Raw genomic sequence first — 16,838 nt, 5'->3', positions numbered from 1 at the left:
ACTCCAGAAAAGGGCGACAGATCTTAAGGATGGTTGTGAGCCACCATGTGGTTGCTGGGATTTGAACTCTGGACCTTTGGAAAAGCAGTCGGGTGCTCTTACCTACTGAGCCATCTCACCAGCCCCCAAAGGATCTCTTAAGACAGGGTTACCAATGGTTCTGAGCCCCATGCAGGTGCTGGGAACTGAACCCATGTGTTCTGCAAGAGTGGCCTGTGCCCTCCAGCCCATTACCGCCAGATGAGGTGGTGTGCAATGTTAACCTATGTGACAAGTAAATTTTAGCAAGTCAATAGAAAAGGTCTGATTCTCTACAGTTCAGTGCAAGTGTTATTCTGGAATGGTCCTTAAGTATTTCTAGGGCTCACTCATACCAACACTACCAAGTTAAATTTTATAAAGTTTATTTGTGCTTCAAAGTACAAAGCCCACCCCGACTTCCCAGGAAATCCACTGTGAGAAATGCTTTTCCCGGCTCAGCAGGGGCCTCCCCAGGGCCTCTGACCGAGCGCCCTCACCAGCTAGCTGTCAAAGGCTTCTGAGGGTGACCAGTCACGAGGCCTTACTGGCTCCTCTTGCAGAACAAACTCCAAGGTCGTCTGATGACTCTGGGAAATTAAAGGCAGGAGCAGCAGCAGGCTATGTGGTTCTCTCTGGCACTACAGGGCAATAACCTAGAAACAAGGAAAGAACCTGAAGGAGACCGGCAGCTAAGTGATCAAAACTGCGAACTTTAGGAACAAGCATTATCAGATAGTCCTGGGATTCCAGCCGCCATCACCAGGCACTGTGTGCGCTGCACACAGGCAGGCACTAGCCAAGTTCAGAAGCAGGCTGCTAGCTTTTTTTTTAAAAAAAAAGTTTTAAGAAGTTTCTGGTAAATGGCCAAAAAAAGGTTTCTCATGAAACATCAGAGTATTTATATTCAACCAAATCCCCGAGGACCTGGACCTAAGTCCACTCAGAAGTAAAGGCGAGCAGACCCACCCTGCACTCTTGCCTGCAGAGAATTCCCACAAGTGCCGCTACTTTAGTGTAAGTCCGTATCCATCCCCCAGTTTCCACAGGAGAGAAAGGACAGAGTACACTTCATTACTAAGGCTGGCCTGAGCAGAGCCTGCCCCTCCCAAGCCTGCCACCCTTGTTCCTCTGTGCCATCTAAATGTCAGCACTGCTAGAGGCAAGGACAGAGTTGTTAAGTGTTCTCATGGCACTCCTTACATTCCTGCCTTCTCTAAAGGAACACACTCATTTCCAGCATGTCTCACTCGAGTGAGCATAGGACCGGTGCTGGCAACCCGCCCGTTTCTGCTAACTCAGGGACTTTGCCCTCAGAGCACTCGAGGAGGAGGATTAACAGGCAAAGACCTTAGGCTTTGGGAAGCTGGCACACAGCTAGCTATGGAGTCTATTTAACTTGATCCCTTCAAAAGCTCAAATTTCTTCAAGCATGGAGCCACACCTCTAAGCCTCAGAATAGAGTATTTTCCCTCAGCTGAAATCTTCAGACAGGGATAACCAATCCATCATAGGCTTATGGGCCTTTGGGAACACAAAATGAGAACATAAAAACCCCAGCACCTAAAAGGCCACAAACTGAGTTTGAGGTCAGCCAGGTCTACATTAACAAGTTGTAGGCCAGCAAGGGCTATACAGTAAGACTAAAAAAAGGGAGGAAGGGCAACCCCTCATCTAACAGACCAGCCGCTCCCAGCAACCACAACCCCTGCGACTCTATGAAGCAGCTCTTACCAGGTACAGACATCCCTTTCCACGATGATTCTGCGCCGACTGGGAATCTGAGTGAGCAATAAAGACAACACACTTCACTCTAACAGAAGCAACCTTACTGTGGTCATTCTCAAACAGGCCTCAAAAAGTCGAGCCTCAGTAAACCATGACTCTTCACAAAAGTGTCATTTCAGACAGGGATAACTTAAATCATCCTCAGCTCAATCAGTAACAAGGGAACAAGCGAAACCCTGCTGAAACTTGCCTGCACTTAGCACACCCCTCAGCCAGGGTGCAGGCCTGGTCGGCACGGATGCTCCTCTGTGCCAGCTCTTCTGCTCACAGGCATCCTGAGTCCAGGAGAAAATCCAAGTGTGGGACTGCTTGGCGCCTGTGAGGCTGCATCAACACCACTTGCAGGCCCAGAAACTGAGGCGCAGCCAACACCTATCAGTAAGCAAACACACACGAGGTTAACTAAAAACTCTCGTGGAACCTGCCCGGCAAGCCCGGAAGGCTGACTTTCAGGCATCCACACTCCACACAGAAAGGCCTTCAGACAGATAGCTTTATATCATCATGGCCTCAGCTCCCACAGGTCAGCCTTTGTGCACGAGAACTCTTTACAAGTTTTTTAAAAAGATTCAGCAAATGTTCTTAACCACTAAGCCATTTCTCTAATCACCCCTGTCCTCTTAAAGACAAGGTGACTAACAGGAAGGAAGCCAAGACAGAATTATGAGTTTGAACCCAGCCCCTGTTCCACAACAAATGCAAAGCCAATCCAGGTACACGGGAAGGCTCTGGAGTGAGAAAGGTCACTTCAGCAGCATCTGCCTTATAGCTGAGCCAGAGTCTTTGACAAGTCTGTCCTGACTATCAGTGGAATCCCTAAAATGGTACAGGTCACCCACTACAGCGAGCAGCCATTACCACACCTGCCACCAAGAGGTGACACTATACAAAGGAGTGTCTCCTTTCCCCACCTACATGTGCAAAAGCATGTGGTTGTCTGTTAAGACTGAGGATTAAAAAACCTATTTCAGGAAGCGCTTACAAGTAGCCAGTGCTCTGGTCTTGCTTTGAGAGAATGGAAGTAGAGCCGGTCATCGAACCGTTTCTACATGCCTGCTCAGACCCTGAGGACTCTTAATTCCACTCCACAACGGTCTCATCCACGGACCAGGGTGGACCCAGGACATGTGTGTATTTTAATACTTTTTCCTTGTTCTGAGATACATCCAGGTTTGGAAACCAGTGACTCTGTGTTACAGAAGGCAAGGCTCTGTGCCACTACCAGGTGGCAGGCCCAAATCTTTACTTAACCCAATTTCTAGGCCAAAAGACAGTTTGGTGGCTAAATGGGAGACCAAACTCAGAAAGTCAACGGGACAGATACAAGCAGTGGCACACGCATATACAAAAGAACCAGAACCCACTGAATGTCAGTTACTTAGCAGTTAAGTGGGGAACAATTTCATATTCACAAATGTTAAGGGCAGCTGTGAGCAGAACCATGGCCACCTGTGGACAATCAATCCTGCAACACCAGTAACCCCCACCCTACCCCCAACCTAACAACCAACCCCCCCCAGCAGCCACAACCCCTGCGACCCTATGAGGCTCTTACCAGGCAGAGGCATCCTGAAGGCCCTTGTGCACCACACCTTTCGACGATGCTTCCTGGAGACAACACCTCCATCTGAAGGCGTAATAAAGACATCCCACGTCACTCTAACAGAAGCAACCTTACTGTGATCATTCTCAAAACAGGCCTCAAAAAAGTCGAGCCTCAGTAAACCATGACTCTTCACAAAAGTGTCATTTCAGACAGGGATAACAAATCATCCTCAGCTCGACCAGCGAGAGGCCCCCAAATCCCCGAGCCAACCCAACTCATTTTTGGAAATGCGGTTCTGGCAACCACGCTGAGTTCCAGAACGACACTCTGGAGCCCCAAATTACACGGGCACAGACCCTTTCTGGACTTGTCTGGGACCCTTACCGAAAGGGACGGAGGGCTCAACGCGCATTCTTCTGGCTGAACTTGAGAACTATGTCTGGGGCAGATGCCCACCGTCTACCTATGCCTTCTGCCGGGGTCACATCGATGGCTTTCAGGAAGGATCCAGCCATTGCTTCTGGGACAGAACCTGCGTCTCGTCTCCCGAGTGCCTAAGGCGCGCCTTCGGGGAAGGAGAAGTTATGCCAGGTAAGAGCTAAGGATTTTCACTTTACAATCCGTTCATGACAATCTGCAGTTAGCAGGGGTCACACGTGCTCACCCAAGGCCACCACCCGCAATGGAGACCCCAGGGCAGAGCTGAGCACATGGCTGGCTGTGGGTCACAGACCGCCCCCCGCCCCAAGAGAAGGGAGATCGAAGACCAAAAAGGGCTTCATCCCGTCCGCATCAAACGTCTCGCAGTCCGGAGAGCATTTCCTTAGACAGAGTCTCAGCCCTCCTAAGGCCCCCAATAGCAAAGGAAAGGGCTGATCGTCGTCATGTCACCTCCGGAGAGAGCAAGCGTGTCGACGGTATGTGTAGGAAAAACCTCATCCTCCCTTTTCCACAACTTACCATCACCCAAAGCCTAGGCCTTTCACGAAGAGCACCACGGACCGGCGCGGCCATAACTTCCAAACACGCGGCAGAGGACCTCGGAAAGGACGGGAGTACGCTTGCGCGCAGTCTTCCCTTCCCACCCCCCGCCAAGTCTCGCCTGAACTCTCGCGATGTCCAGAAAGGTTTGATGGGAATTGTAGTTCTAAAGCTACCGTTGCCAAGAATAGGTCGTCTCACCTCAGATTGAGTGAAGAGAAGGGGTAAGATGGTGGCAGCCACCAGGGGCAGCAGAGGGTTCGGGGTGAGGAGTTTGGGCTGTGGAGAACTTCGGCGATCCCTCACTAAATTTGGGGAGGTGGAGAATATTCGAGGGTTCAGGGACCGTAGAGGAAACTGAGGCTCGTTATTAATTGTGCTGTAGATTTTATCTGGGGTGGAGAAATGTCACTTGGCTTAGTTCCTTAGTGAAGTCCTGAGAGAGTCCCAAGGAATCGGCAAAAGCTTTTAATTAAGATGGGGGCGAGAGCAGGTGCGGGCGGCAGGGGGCGCTCGAGAGCTGCAGGGGCGACCGGCGGCGGCGGCGGCAGCAGCAGCAGCAGCAGCAGCAGCAGCAGCGGGTATTCGCCTGCCTGTGGCACTGTTCTCGCGGGGAAGATACAATGAAAACAGCGCTGAGGACTAGCCGGTATAAGTTGGAGATAAAACCCATTTTAATAGAGGGTTTTAGTGTGAGGATTAGGAGAAAGAGGCGCTCAGGAAGAACGCATACCCCAGGGTGGGAATGGGCTCAAGGAGAGTTGCAATTGATTGCGTTAGCCATGTATACTATTCTAGTAGCTCCTGAATTACATCTTAAAAGGTTGCTAGGAGACACCCCCTCCCCACTTTCTTGCTATCTTGGTAAGTGAAATAAGGTGTGCTGGCCCCAAAGAAGCTTTGGGTGAAATTGTAGACACAAGTCGCTACAGGTTGCATGGGGTGGGGGTAGGGGGTGGTGTAATTGGTGAGAGTCGCTGAAAATTGTAGTTTAATATCTGGGAAGGGCAAAAGGGCCTTCAGCAGTTGGTAACTATACCAGAATGCTTGCTTCTCTGATGGCAAGAGACTTGACAGGATTCCTGAATGAGGGACCCCTTCCTCCTTCATGGGCGTATTTTACATGCCTTTCGAGCCTGCCTGGTTCGTTTTGAGTATCATTTTTCATGGGGCATCTTGACTTCATTTTTAAATAGGGCAAAAGGGCAAGGCAGGGCCAGAACTTATACCTATTTACAAGCTAGTTTAAATGTGCAAGATCGAGAGCCTTTTATTCATGACCCTCACCCCATTCTCCTCAAACGGGACTCTGTAGCATTTAGCCTGTATCATCTTTTTAATGTGGAAATCTATTACTCACTCTTAACGACCACATTCGTGTATATTTCTCTCCTTTAATTTAATTGTGAGCGCTTCAGTAGCAGGGGTGAGGGGCTCTCTTAATATTTTTTTTTATTCCCTCACAGTGCTGGGCTTAGTGTTGGACTGTGTCTTTCTCACAGAATGTTCCAAGGAGATAATCATTAATGTATTCAGCAAGAACTCAGGCCCTTGAATTTTCTACCTTACCCTTGAAGACAGATTATCTTGTTGAATTCTGACGGGAAGGATGCATTTCCCCTCAGCACACTAAATTCTTTCATGTGAGACTTGCAGGGGGAATTCTCAAGAATTTGCCCAACGCCGCTTGTGAAACTCGTGGGCATGTGGCCTTCTGCAGACAAGATAATAATGGTAGTTAACACAAGACGGGATTTGCTAGGTGGCTGCTCACTGTCTCGGGCCCTTTAATCCTCGCTATCTCCGAAGCCCTTGACTATCCCATCTGACAGATGAGAAGACACCTATCGAGACGTGAGGTGCTGTTTAAAGTTTCACTGGCAGACTTGGCTTGATCTCAGCCTGCAGAGTTTATGTTTTTATCATTGGGTTGCTAATGCGCTGAGTGAATAGAACTCTTCTAGGGGGAGAAGAAGAACAGAGGAGGATTTGTGTCTTTAAAAAAATGTATGTGTATGTGTGGGTATGAACATGTATGCAGGTGCACGTGTATGAGTATGTGGGTGCATGTAGAGGTCAGACAGCAACTCTGGGTGTCTTTCGCAGTCACTCTTCACTTTAGGTGTTAAGTCCAAGTCTCTCACTAACTCTAGAGCTTGTAGGTTGGCCAGACGGACTGGCCAGAGAGCTTCAGGGATTCCCTGTGTCTCCGCTTTCCCAGAGCTCGGACTACAGACACTGTTCCCACCTCCTGCTGCTGCTCTGTCTGCCTGTCTACTTACGCAGTGTGTGGTGTGGGGGTCTGTGCACCACGTGTGTGCCTGGTGCCCATGGTGGCCAGAAGAGGATGTCAGATCTAGAGTCACGGTTGTAAGGTGCCATTTGGTTTCTGTAACTAGGACCTGCGTCCCTTAGAAGAGCAAATGCTCTCAACCACTGAGCCATCTCTCTAGCCCCTCACCTAGCTTCTTAGTGAGCACCAGGGATCTGGTCTCCTGTCCCCTTCTTGTGTAGCAGGTGCTTTACCTATTGAGCCATGTCCCCAGTTGCAATTTTCTGTCTTTCCAGAGGTGGTTGGAGACTAATAAGTAACGTTGACACAAGGATGCTGGCCACCTGCTTTGCTGGTTTGAGCCACGTGGTGGCATAGTGAATTGAGGATGAGCCTCTGTAGGAGCCTCTTGGTGTCTGGCTTTGGCATCCCCTGCTATCTCAGGGCTCCAGGCTATTGCCACCCAGTGTGCAGAAAGGCCACTATTCTGCCTGTAGGTCTCTGTGTGGGGTTTCACACCTGACAGGGCACAGTTTCTCCTGCACAACTCAGTTGCGGAACAGCCACAGGCACACGACCAGTAAGGGTACCACCAGCAGCTGGGCAGTGGCCACGAGGCTGGAGCAAACTCCAAGGCCTTGTGCCTGAGCACACAGGAGGCGCAACTCTGTGGGCAGTCCAGAAATAACTGGAGAGGCTTCAAAGGCTGCATCAGAATCCCTGAATGAGCAGCCAAGGACAGAGCCGCTCAGAATGAAGTGCTAATGTTACTGTGATCCCACTTGCCTCCGGTGTGGCTGAGATCCAGTGCATCTGAGACGTGTGAACAGTGGAATCCCATAACCACTCTACGAGATCTACAAGTGCAGATTACAGCTATCAGGTGAAGCACCACAGTCCAGCGCTAAGTGTGGGAAACTGGCAAGCTGACTATCACCCCCAAGGCTGTGAGTTGCACAGGGGAAATTTAGTCAGCTGAGGAAGTCACTGACAGGATTTGAGAAAGATGCGGTTTCTGAAACCCATAGCAAGAAAGCAGTCTTTACAGTATTGATGTTCCCTTCTTAATTGCAAAGGGTATCTTGGATTTTATTAATAAGGTCATGAAGGAGGGTTGGTGATGCCTCCAAGACACTGGCTGCTTACACTCGGAGCATCTGCACCAATACTTTCACAGGAAGTACGTCTGTGTGCAGGCATGTTGGAGGCCTTCCTGGAAGCTGTTCCTCCTCCATCTTGTCTACAATACAATTCTGGCCAAGTTTGGGGAATTCTTCTTGCCTTTACAAACAACAGCCTCTCTTCTGGCTCTGGGACATCGTAGAGACAGGCTTGCCGCGGCCGTCTGGAATCTCTGAGGCTCCCTTCAGAGCAAGAGCCAAATCCCTCTGAGGATGGATTGGAGAGAAGAAGGGAGTCCTTGAGGCTGCTGGTCAACTGCTGGAGAGAGCCAGCCCTGAGACCCTTGGCTTTCATCTCTCCTTGGTTTAAAGATACACTTTCATGTTTACTATCTCTGTATGTGGGATATGCCTTAAAAGTTTCAGTGAAATACAGAGCGTGAGATGTAAGAAAGAAGTGTTATTGTTTAAGTTTCAGGCTGTGGGTTCTATTGAGGGGTCTGGTTCTAGTTAACCTAAATGATACCCACGATTCCCATTTCCTCACAAAGAATTCCCTGGAAGCCAGGTGTGGTGGCTTTACCTTTAATCCCAGCACTTTGAGGCCAGCCTGGTCTGGTCTACAGAGTGACCAGAACAGCCAGGGCTACACAAAGAGCCCGTGTCAGGGGAAAAAAGGGGGGGGGGGAGGAAAGGAAGGAAGGAAGGAAGGAAGGAAGGAAGGAAGGAAGGAAGGAAGGAAGGAAGGAAGGAAAGAAGGATGAATTCCCAGGAAGAAGCCAGGCATGGTGGCACAAACCTTTAATCTCAGCACTCACAAAGCAGAGGCAGGTGGATCTCTGTGAGTTTAAGGTCAGCCTGGTCTACAGAGTGAGTTCTAGGCTAGCCAGAACTTCACGATAAGTTTCTGTCTCAAACACACACTCACACACACACACACACACACGGGAAGAAAAGCTATGCCTTCACCCACCTTATCTGCAAAGCCATTTCCTCTAATAAAATTGCCACTTAAAACCAGAGTTTTAAAAACAAACAAGTTTGAAGACTACGTCGTATTGTCTGGACCTCATCTGTTGTTTCCCGGACTTGTCCCCGCATTCCGGGAAATCCCTGCCTGCCTTCTCCATGTTGCGTAAGCCTTGCTGGTTCCCTTTGCATTGGCTTCCCTTCCCCTCATCCTTGCCTCTGCTCGGCACATTCCAGCTCATCTCAAACACCTCTCTGTGTGCTCTTGGCTGGGCTGCCACGCTGCTGCGGCACCCGGGGCCTTCCTTGTGGCACCTCTACTGTGGCAGGTGTTATGGAAGCAGGCTGGAAGAGAATCCCAGCTCACCTGAGCCCAGACTGAACAACTTTGAAGGGACTCACTTTTCCTGTCTACCCTTGCCTCTGTTTTTTTTTTTGTTTTTGTTTTCTTTGCAAGACAGGCTCTCGCTGTGTAGCTCTGCTTGTCCCAGAACTCACTCTGTAGACCAGGCTGGCTGAGAACTCACAGAGCTCTGCCTGCCTCCGCCTCCCAAGTGCCGGGATCAAAGACAAGCACTACTATACCCAGCTTCAAGCCCTCGTGTTGACCATGAGGGAGAAATGAGGCGTGATAATTTGAATCTCACAGGATTTTTTTAAGACTGTGTATCCAAAGCACCTACGTAGTGCCTGGCACAGAGCTAAGGGCACACAAACTCCTGTTTTACCCCACTGTTTTTTTAAGTATTTGCTTCATTTATGTGAGTGTTTGTGTGCTTGTTTGAACTTATGTGCACCGTGTGTGTGTGTGTGTGTGTGTGTGTGTGTGTGTGTGTGTATGTGTGTGCAGAGGCCTGTGAAGGATATAGAACGTCAGGTCTAAAGCTGGAGTTACAGACGGTTGTGAGCCACCTGATGTGGGTGCTGGAGACCAAACCTGGGTCTTCTGCAAGAGCAACAAGTCCTTTTAAGTGTTGATCCATCTCCCCAGCTCCATTCCACATTTTATCATAATTTCCCTCCTTCCCCCACCCCCTTCCATTGTTGGGCCATGAACCCACCCAAGGTTCAGGCTTGTGAGGCAAATGCCCTCCTCTCCCCTGTCATTATCTTTTTGGGGGTGGGGGATGGGATCCCACTAAAGTTGCATGGCCTGGCTTTGACCCCATCATCAGCTCCTCTGCTGTCTAGGATCAAGAGATTGGTGCCACATTTGCTTATTTATATTTTGCCTTTTTTTCCTGGACCGTGAACAAAGAATGATCATGTCTTCATCCTTGTTTTGCTTTTAGCTACGGAAGAAGCCATTTTTATTGAGGTATGAGATACACAGAATAAAATATGTTCAAAATGTCCTGTCAGAATCCAGTAAGCAGACACATGCCTATAAGCACAGTCCCATCAAGATCCAGAACATTCTCGCTCCCCTGAGCACCCACAAGGCTCTTCCTTAGTTTGTGCAGTCGGTGCCCATGTCCAGGTGTGGTCTGGGCCAGCACCGCTCTGCTTCCTGTCCCTGTCAATGGCTCTTGCCTGGTCCTAGATTTCACACGTGTGACCACAGATGAGCCCGTCCTCTGTATCTGCTTTCCTGACCCCCTGCGCTGTCCCTTAGGTACATACCTCATTTTGGTTTTGTGTTTGGGTGTTACCCCACTGAACACACATACCTCCATTTACCCATGGATGCCTGTTGATAGATCTGTGGGTTACTTTCAGTGTGGCACTGCTATTAGCAAAAGTCAACAGAAGCCAGCGCTTTTGTAAAGTCAGTTTTTGTTGTTCTTGGGTTACGCTATAAGACACCACAGCACTAAGTTCCCAAGAGATTGCAGGGAAGGGTTTCAGGTACACTGCGTTCTTATGATAAGCGAATGGTGCATCTCAGCTGCTGATTTTGAACTTATTGGCTATAATCATATATTTTTTTTTGGTAGAGTAGTTATTAAAACCGTTCCCCCCCCCCTTTTAGAAAGTGTACTAATTGTTGACTTGTAAAGGTTTTTTTGTTTCTTTGGTTGGTTGGTTTTGGTTTTCCAAGACGGGGTTTCTCTGTGCAGCCCTTAACAGTTCTGGCCTTGAACTCAGAGATGCCCCTGCCTCTGCCATACTGAGAGCAAAGGAGCGCACCAGCACAGCCCAGCCTTGCTTTGCTTTTGTTTCTTGTAAAAGTTTGTTTAAAAAATATTTTATCTTTCCTTGTGTGTGTGTGTGGGGGGGTGCGTATCAGCTTAGCCCGGTGTCCAGAGGCCAGAAGAGGTCGTGAGATCCCCTAAAGCTGCTACTTACAGGCAGTTGTGAGCTGCCCAGGGGCGCTGGGGACAGAATTCCAGTCTCCTGGAAGAGCAGCTCATAACAGCTGAGCCTGCTCTCCAACCCCTGAGTTGTAAAAGTTCTTCATTCTGTTTTTGAAATTGATGTGTGTGTGTGTGTGTGTGTGTGTGTGTGTGTGTGTGTGGTCCATATGCTCAGAGTCTGTCCTAAAGTCCTTTCTATTTGTTTGAATTTCCATAGCCACACCTGGGTCCTAACCCCCTACCAGGGGGCACAGGTACCCCACGGAGAGGTTCTGCACTCCCAGTGCGGTTAATGGATCCTTGAAGCCGCCCTCTTACACTCCATGCCCCCCTCATGGCAAACAAACCAACCAAAGCTGTCGCCCTCCTCAGCCCTCCTGCTCTGAAACAGGCTGCTGGCTGTCACTCTCTCCCCAGAGTCCTGACCCTAGCTGGAGGAGGCAACAGAGTGACAGAGACAGTGACAAGGAGTGATGGCCTTGCTGTCTGCCATCGCTGCCAGGGGCCACCACTTCCTGTTTCAGGGGCACTGCAGGATCCTACGGAGGCAGACTCTCTTTGCCCTCCTCAGCTGGCAAAGCCTTTCAGATCCCAGGGTCTGGCCTGCCTTTGATTGACATGTGCCTGAAGAGAAAACAGAAGGACTCTCTGTGGCCCCCGGCCCGCTGCACAGACAGCCATAGCAGGCAGGTCCGTAGCTCCAGGCCTTGTGTCCTTGTCGGTAAAGCTGGACCTGGAATTTCTCTGTAGCCCCCATCTGCCGATTCAAGACCTCTCTACCGGAAGCTTCGCCATCGGACTCCCAGACACAGGTCCTGGCTTCACTGCCAGCTGTGACCTTGAACAGATTCTGTGAACTTCACTTTCCTTATTGGGCACATGAGGATAACAACAATTCTGCCTTATCAATGAGACTGTGATTGTAAATAAGGCCCTGGGCGGGGTGCCTGGCATGTAATAAGTGTGGTCCATGTTAGCCATCATTAATAATATTCTTAGTGTCATTAGCATTCTGTTAAGATAAGCCTGAACGTACCCACTCTGACGGCCTCCTTAGTTTCAGGCTCACAAAGAAACGACACGTTCCTTCAGCATAAGGACTAGCCTCTCCCTAACAACAAAGCCCAGCAGAGAGCATAAAAAGAGGGCTGGGAGAGTGAAGGGCTCCAGTGCTCCGTCTGCCCTTGCCGGCCTCAAATGGTCGCAGGTTTCACTTAGTCTAGTACTGTCCAGCACCTCTGCCGTATCCCCATCACAGGACAGTTCTGCGCTACACGTTTGGGATGGGTGGGTGCCCCCCAGGGTCATATCTGCACTTTAAGGTGGCACGGGGCAGAACCTCACCGCAGCGGCTGCAGAAGCCATTCGAACCACTACCTTGCTCACCGCCCCCCCCCTCCACACACACACACACACACACACACACACACACACACACACAGCATCTCATCCATTCTCTGGTCATGTTACTGTCTCCAGGAGAGACTGGCAGCTGTCCTGAGTGTCAGCCACCTTGGAAACAGCAGACAGCGGCACTCCCTGCTCAGGCCACAGCCTCTGGCCACCCTGCAGCTCAGAGCAGCCCTCTCCTGTCACCTAGGCTCTCACCAGCAGAGAGATTGACATTCTGACAAGCAGGGAAGGCACCAGGACAGCTGGCTCCAGACAAGGGAGGGGAGGCACCAGGGCGGCCGACTCCTGTCCCCCCCCCCCCCCCCCCCAGCTGTGGCCTTGAACTCAGAAATCCGCCTGCCTCTGCCCCCCCCCCCCACCGCTGAGATTGCTCTGTCATGGGAGGCTGAGACAGCCTTCCACACGCAGAAAGGCCCTGAGTGCTCTCACCCGTCCTTCCCTCCATCACCTCGTCTCATTTGCCCATCACCCAGCTGTCGGGTATGTGGGGGGAGGAAAGGGAGGAGTAGCATGGGGTAAGGGGGGGGGAACTGTAATAGCTGTACAGTAGCTTACGTGCAAAGACTGACACACCCGCAGCACTCTCTAGTGTGTGTTGTGTAGTGTAGCACTACACAATCAGCTGACCCTCAGAGAAGGAACTAACTCTGTCTCAAAGATTAGGAAGCGAGCACAGAGGCGTGCTATCCCTACCCGAGATCACAGAGGAAGGAAGTGGCGGCCCTGGCTCCAGCCCCTTTGCTCTTAGGTCCCTGGTTGTTCAGAGCCAGTCCTTTGCATTAGCCATGAGCCGCTGCCCATCCTTCCATCTCACCTCTGTCTCTCCCATTGTCCTTAACTCCCTGTCTACCAAGCACCCGAATACTCCTGCTCCTGTTTCCAGTCAGCAGCTATTTCTACAGAAACGGGAAAAGAAGGACTTAACCTCTGTGAGGATAGCATCATGGCCAGGGATGAACTGGCAGCCTCCGGATCTGAAAGATCATCCCATGACCTGTGTGATGGGGGTTAGTGGGCTGAGGGAAGGGAACCTGGGCAGTAGGAGCCTGCCCTATGAGGGAGGGGACTTTCTGCGCAAAAGCTGCAACTGTGCAAACTGCACAGAGAGCCTGGGATGGGAGAGGCCCTGGGAGTAAGCCGAGCGTGGGCTGGGTGTGCGGGGAAGGTGTAAACACAGTCTGCTCCCACCAAAGCCAGCCTGCTCCCTGGGGAAGGGGGGAGGACCCCTCCTTCCCAGCCCACATGGCACCCCAGCTGCCAGGTCCCAGGGATTGTCACACACACACACCCCCCACTGCCAGTGATCCCCTTCCCATCCCGACCCTGCCCTTCACCCGGAGTGGATCCTTAGAGGAGAGTCACAGAACAGTGCTGCGAGAAGGTGTTGCCCTGTCAGAAGTGGAGCTGGGCTGGGAGCCAGCCCTGGTATCGCTCTGTGACCTTGGCCTGACAATTTCTTGGATCATTGGAAGGAGGCGGGCAACTTGGAAATGGCAGAGAGGAGAGACAAGGATGAAGCGACAGGAACACAGTGACTAGATTAGAGAGTGAAGGCAAAGCTGGGATCAGAGAAGACAGAGTCCCTAGGACAGTGCCCTCTGGCATCAACCTCATAGGCCTGTCACTGGCTCAGGCCTCCCAGGAGAAAACGAGCTGATGGGAGCTGAGGCCACAGGCTCATGGCCTGAGTGAGGGGCACTCTGGCAGGGTCTTTCCCCTAGTGTGACCCCACACACACACACATACACCTCCTGCCCTACTTGAGCAGTTCCCACAGAACCGCTTGTGCACATCCCTGAGCCAGGCTCCTGGCAGTACCAGCCACTCCTCCCAGTGGGCACCCCCTCCCCCCAACAGTGGGTCCCTTGGCTGCCGCATCTCTCATCCTTTCTCTCCCTCCACTGAAGTGGAACAGCGCTGGGATCCTGCTGTCTAGGGAACTGTCTTCTGCCGCCTGAAAGTCAAGGGCAGAGACTGGCTAGACAGAGGCATCACTGCTGGGCTGGCAGTGGGAAGCTGGGTGGGGGCGCTTTTGAAGATGAATGGCTCCCAGACAGTGGGGAGCAGCTGCCCGCAGGGTAAGCCTGCATCTGGGAGCAGGAGCGGAAATGCGCTTTTATCTCTGCTCTGGATCAGGCAGGACAGTAAAGACAGAAATGGCAGAGCAGCTGGGGGCAAGGGAGGCTGCCACCGGGTTACTGAGCAGTCAGCAGAGTGACAAACAAGGCGTCATGCTTTCTCCTTCCCACTTGCCGCTGCCCACTTAGAGTGCGCATGCACACACACACATACACACACAGAGACACACACATATACACATAAATACACACACACATACACACACAGATAGACACACACATATAAACATACATACACACACATACACACACAGATAGACACACACATATACACATACATACACACACACATACACAGATAGACAAACACATATACACATGCATACACACACATACACACAGAGATAGACACATACATACACACACACAGATAAACACACATACACACATGTTCCCGAACACTGATGCCCACTTAGAGAGCACACACACATACACACACATGCACACACACACACGCACACACACTCACACATACACAGATACACACATGCTCCCGGTCACTGCTGCCCACTTAGAGAGCACACACGCAGATACACACAATACACACATGCACACATTCACACATACACACACATACATACACAGACATACGTACACACACACATGCTTCTACTCATCACTGCCCACTTAGAGAACACACACACATGCACACACACACACGCACACTTCCGCTGCCCACCTAGAGAACACACACACACATACATACACATACACACACACACACACACACACACACACACACACGCATGCACGCTTCCGCTGCCCAATGCCCACCTAGAGAACACACTTGCGTGCATGCACACACACACAAAGCACATTCGGAGCACAGGCTGGCCTTTGCTCCCATCCAGCTTCAGGCAGACATGTCACAAATCCTGCTGGCCTTTCTTACTGATAATTTCAGGAGCGCAGCCAATGACAGGGTGAGTTCTCGGGACTGAAAAGAAGCAGATGCCACAGGAAGCAGAGCGACACAACCCAGCCCTAGACCACAGGGGTTTAGCGGAATAGCTCCTGAGCCAACAGATGGCCAGGCCGACAGAAACCCCTTTTTGCCAATCAGCAGCAAAGTTGAGTCGGGGGTTAAGCTTGGATCCCCCAACCTAGTAGCATGGTAACGGGTTGTGTCTTCTCATGTGTGTGCCGTGGAGTATGTATGGACTGTGGGTGGTGCTCAGGACTGAACTGGAGAGTGAATAGAGGAACCCTTCATGACTGAGCCCAAGCCAGCATGTATCCTTCCCTTGGTTCTGGAGTCTTCTCGCTCTCTGCTTGCACCTGGCCCTTGCCTGAGATGCTGGGGTTCTCTTCAGTGAACCTGGAGAACCCCGAGAAGCCCCTCTCTGTCCCTCCTCCAGCTTGGCGGTCCCTTAGAAATGAGAACCTAGGAGGTCTAAGCATCCCATGTTCTTTCTGCCAGCCCAGCTTTGCTCAGGAGCCCGAGTCACTTCCTGCCTAGCAGCAGCCCTGGGGGCTGTGGATGAAGCCTACCTTCTCCGTGACCGTGACCGTTTCTCCCATTTTCCCTCCTGCCGCTGCACCCAGCCCCACAACATCTTCCTAGATGGAAGGTGGACCAGGACTCCAGCTAGAACAGAAAGTCAGACAGTTCAGCACGCTCCCCTGTGCCCAGAGGTGAGCTGTGTATTTCAGGGTGGCCCATTCCACTGCCTCTCCCTTAGAAGTCTGCAACACTGCCCTCTGGACTTAAGTTCAGCTACCACCTCACCCCCAAGCCTGGAAAACATGTCAGGACCACACTCAAGTCTCTTCAAACCAGCCCCAGCTCCACGGCCTGAAACATAAGTAGCAAGCTCAAAGATAAACCCAGCCTCACGCATCACCAGTGATGGTGAGAACTGAAGACTTCCTCCCTCTCCCCACATGGCTGGACCAGCGCCCTGCCTTCTGCCCTCCATGGCTCCTGGTCCCAACCTCACCTGTCAGGGCCAACAGGTCGCAGTTCCCAGAGCCGGACTGCCTACTTCACGGGTCCTTTCTCCCTGGACAGAGGGAAGTGCTGGCATCAGGAGATGGAAGGGTTAAACTTGGGGACTCTTCCTCATACTTCCACCTGTGCCACCCCAGCCAGCCCTGTGGTGGTTCCCCTCAGCAACCTGCTCCTTGCTCTGTCTGACTGACTCTTCCAGGTAACTGGGTGCCGAGGAGTTAGAAGGCAGCAGCCGAGGCTGCCCAGATGGTCCCCAGGTTTGGCCTTTTCTCTTTTGTCAGGAGATCTAGGCCCTTTTTTCTTTTTCTTTTCTTTTCCTTTTTTTTTTTTTTTTTTTTTTTTTT

The 16,838-nt window shown here is 51.2% G+C and overlaps 1 protein-coding gene, 1 long non-coding RNA gene and 3 other non-coding genes across 5 annotated transcripts in view; all 5 read right to left on the bottom strand.

Annotated features, from left to right (window-relative positions):
* Positions 1–417: 417 nt before the first annotated feature.
* Positions 418–4,394, bottom strand: LOC115065372. Its single transcript, XR_003845159.1, has 5 exons — positions 4,313–4,394; positions 3,737–3,917; positions 3,362–3,433; positions 1,753–2,178; positions 418–674 (listed from the first exon to the last, which is right to left on the bottom strand). It is a non-coding gene; the product is annotated as an uncharacterized LOC115065372 (long non-coding RNA).
* Positions 1,465–1,538, bottom strand: LOC115065410. The gene has a single exon (XR_003845201.1). It is a non-coding gene; the product is annotated as a small nucleolar RNA R38 (small nucleolar RNA).
* Positions 1,881–1,956, bottom strand: LOC115065408. The gene has a single exon (XR_003845199.1). It is a non-coding gene; the product is annotated as a small nucleolar RNA R38 (small nucleolar RNA).
* On the bottom strand, positions 3,517–3,590 carry LOC115065409. Its single transcript, XR_003845200.1, has one exon. It is a non-coding gene; the product is annotated as a small nucleolar RNA R38 (small nucleolar RNA).
* A 3,292-nt stretch (positions 4,395–7,686) lies between the features above and the next one.
* Prcd (photoreceptor disc component) overlaps positions 7,687–16,838 on the bottom strand; it is an 11,454-nt gene continuing 2,302 nt past the window's right edge. Inside the window, exons 3-5 of the mRNA XM_021211528.2 lie at positions 16,484–16,546; positions 16,035–16,131; positions 7,687–7,993 (exon numbers count right to left, since the gene is read on the bottom strand). Coding sequence (XP_021067187.1) covers positions 16,525–16,546 — 22 coding nt within the window. The 3' untranslated portion in view covers positions 7,687–7,993; positions 16,035–16,131; positions 16,484–16,524. The remainder of the gene's footprint in view (positions 7,994–16,034; positions 16,132–16,483; positions 16,547–16,838) is intronic.

Source organism: Mus pahari, chromosome 14, assembly GCF_900095145.1.
Source record: "Mus pahari chromosome 14, PAHARI_EIJ_v1.1, whole genome shotgun sequence".
Taxonomy (NCBI): domain Eukaryota; kingdom Metazoa; phylum Chordata; class Mammalia; order Rodentia; family Muridae; genus Mus; species Mus pahari.
This window is presented reverse-complemented; position numbering and strand designations above follow the sequence as displayed.